The sequence below is a fragment of the Helobdella robusta genome (genome assembly GCF_000326865.2).
Source record: "Helobdella robusta unplaced genomic scaffold HELROscaffold_18, whole genome shotgun sequence".
In the NCBI taxonomy this organism is placed as follows: Eukaryota; Metazoa; Annelida; class Clitellata; order Rhynchobdellida; family Glossiphoniidae; genus Helobdella; species Helobdella robusta.
Window position 1 is genome coordinate 720,323 of NW_008703981.1, and position 1,922 is coordinate 722,244.

At 39.4% G+C, this 1,922-nt stretch overlaps 1 protein-coding gene across 1 annotated transcript in view; it reads right to left on the bottom strand.

Moving 5' to 3' along the window:
* HELRODRAFT_170469 (hypothetical protein) overlaps positions 1–1,628 on the bottom strand; it is a gene marked incomplete at both ends in the record, with an annotated part of 3,210 nt that extends 1,582 nt beyond the window's left edge. Inside the window, 2 exons of the mRNA XM_009016290.1 lie at positions 10–1,200; positions 1,547–1,628. Coding sequence (XP_009014538.1) covers positions 10–1,200; positions 1,547–1,628 — 1,273 coding nt within the window. The remainder of the gene's footprint in view (positions 1–9; positions 1,201–1,546) is intronic.
* Positions 1,629–1,922: the final 294 nt, after the last annotated feature.

The window sequence follows — 1,922 nt, forward strand, 5'->3', positions numbered from 1 at the left end:
AGAACCCACCTTTCCTGACATGTGGAATGACTTCCCTGAGGCTCTGGAAAGCATCATTCAGTAGATGCATTCGTTGTCGCTCGCGTTCATTGCTCTCAATACGACGCCAAGTTTTGTCTCGAGATGATAACGACGACGACGATGACGATGATGAAGACGAAGATGATGATGAGTTTATTGCAGTACGTTGGCTGTTGTTGCTGTTGTTTCGAGAAGATCTAGATTTTGTTGATTGTTTTGTTTGTTTGTTGCCGCTGCTGATGTTAGCGTTGTTGTTGTTGTTGTTGTTTGTGGAACTAATAGGTACCAGATGATAGGATGATGAAAAAGATGATGACGAAGAAGATGAAGATGATATTGAGGATGGGGACGTGGAATGTGGATAGCTTCTCTTACGTTTCGAATGCTTTTTTGTTTCCTTAGTGTTGAGAGGTGAGGGTGGCGTTGCTTCGATTAGTAGCTGAGATGATGTTGAACAACTCAAAAGTGCTGTTGAAGTGCTTGTCGTTGCTGCTGCTGCTGTTGCAGCTATCGACACTAATATTGCTGGCGTGGCCGTTGTCGTTAAATTTTGTTGACTTTCTGATTGTTTGTAAGTGTTTTTCATTACATCGGCGGAATATTTTGTATCGGTCAAGTTGTTGTTCACATCACTGAAAGTGTTAATTTCATTTTTAGTTGTTTTGTTAGTCCCATGATCATCATTTTCAATGTTGATGTCACGATTTGTTGAAACAACTTTAAAACTTTCGTTGATAACATTAACAAAACAATCGCTAATGTAACTGTCGGATTTGAAGGTCAGAATTTGTTTCGGGAATGAGTTAACCCCAGTGTCCATTAACCAATGTTGAAGTAACTGTTGGTGTTGTTGTTGTTCGTGTTGCAATTGCAGTTGTTGTTGTTGCAGTTGTTGTTGTTGTTGCAGTTGTTGTTGTTTATCTTGGTAGCAACATCGCGTCTGGTTGTTGAGAGTTTCCAAAGCAAAGTTGCTTCCCGCCCCGTCTAAGGTCCACGTGATATCGGAGAGGTCAATGTCCTGAAGGTCATCTTCAAGGTCGAGATCGGGCAAGCTGATGACGTCACTGACGACGGAGGACTTCGATTTGGATTTCATAGTTGATTTTAATTTGTTGTTGTTGTGGTTGTTGTTGCTGTCGTTGTGGTTGTTGTGGTCGTTGTTATGAAGCTTGACGTGATCTGATGTTATAATGTGATATTGTGGTCAAACACAGGTCATTCAGAGAATGAGCAGTCACCAGCCTTAGTTCTCTTTTGTTGTTTGTTGATTGGTCCGTGCAAAGGTTGATCAGTTCAATTCATCTGAATTAAATAAATAACATGATGTACAATTGGTCAGCAATATCACCTAGGCTTTATTCATATATATTTATAATTATGGTTAATTTTAATCATTAACACAAATTGTTGAAAAACTATTCAAGATGTATGTCTTTATGTTCCGTGCCATATTTATTTACTTATTACAATATAAGCTGGCGCCGGGGTATAACGGTAAAGTGCCTGGCACATCTAGAGCAGTGACCAGATTCGATTGCAAAAGGATCTCCGTCTATCACATGCAATCTAGGAGTGCCATGTCTCGCACTGCTATTACGCGCTGGCATGGTTCGAATACTCTCTGACAAAACTCAAAGACCATGCTATCCGTATGATTGCGCGTGCATGTGTAATGTATATGTGCGTCGTGTTGTCTGGATAGTTTAATTATAAGTATAGAATAACACGTAAGCAGTTCTACTTTTCAAAGAGTTGCATTATAAAAAATAAAAAAAAATGTGTGTGAAGCGTTGTCTCACGTGTATTTACACGCAGTTGTGTTTTTTTTGGTGAGGCCCCTGGAAAATAATAAAGAGAGAATTGAATAATCAGTGCTCATATACACCATTGCGTTAATTTTA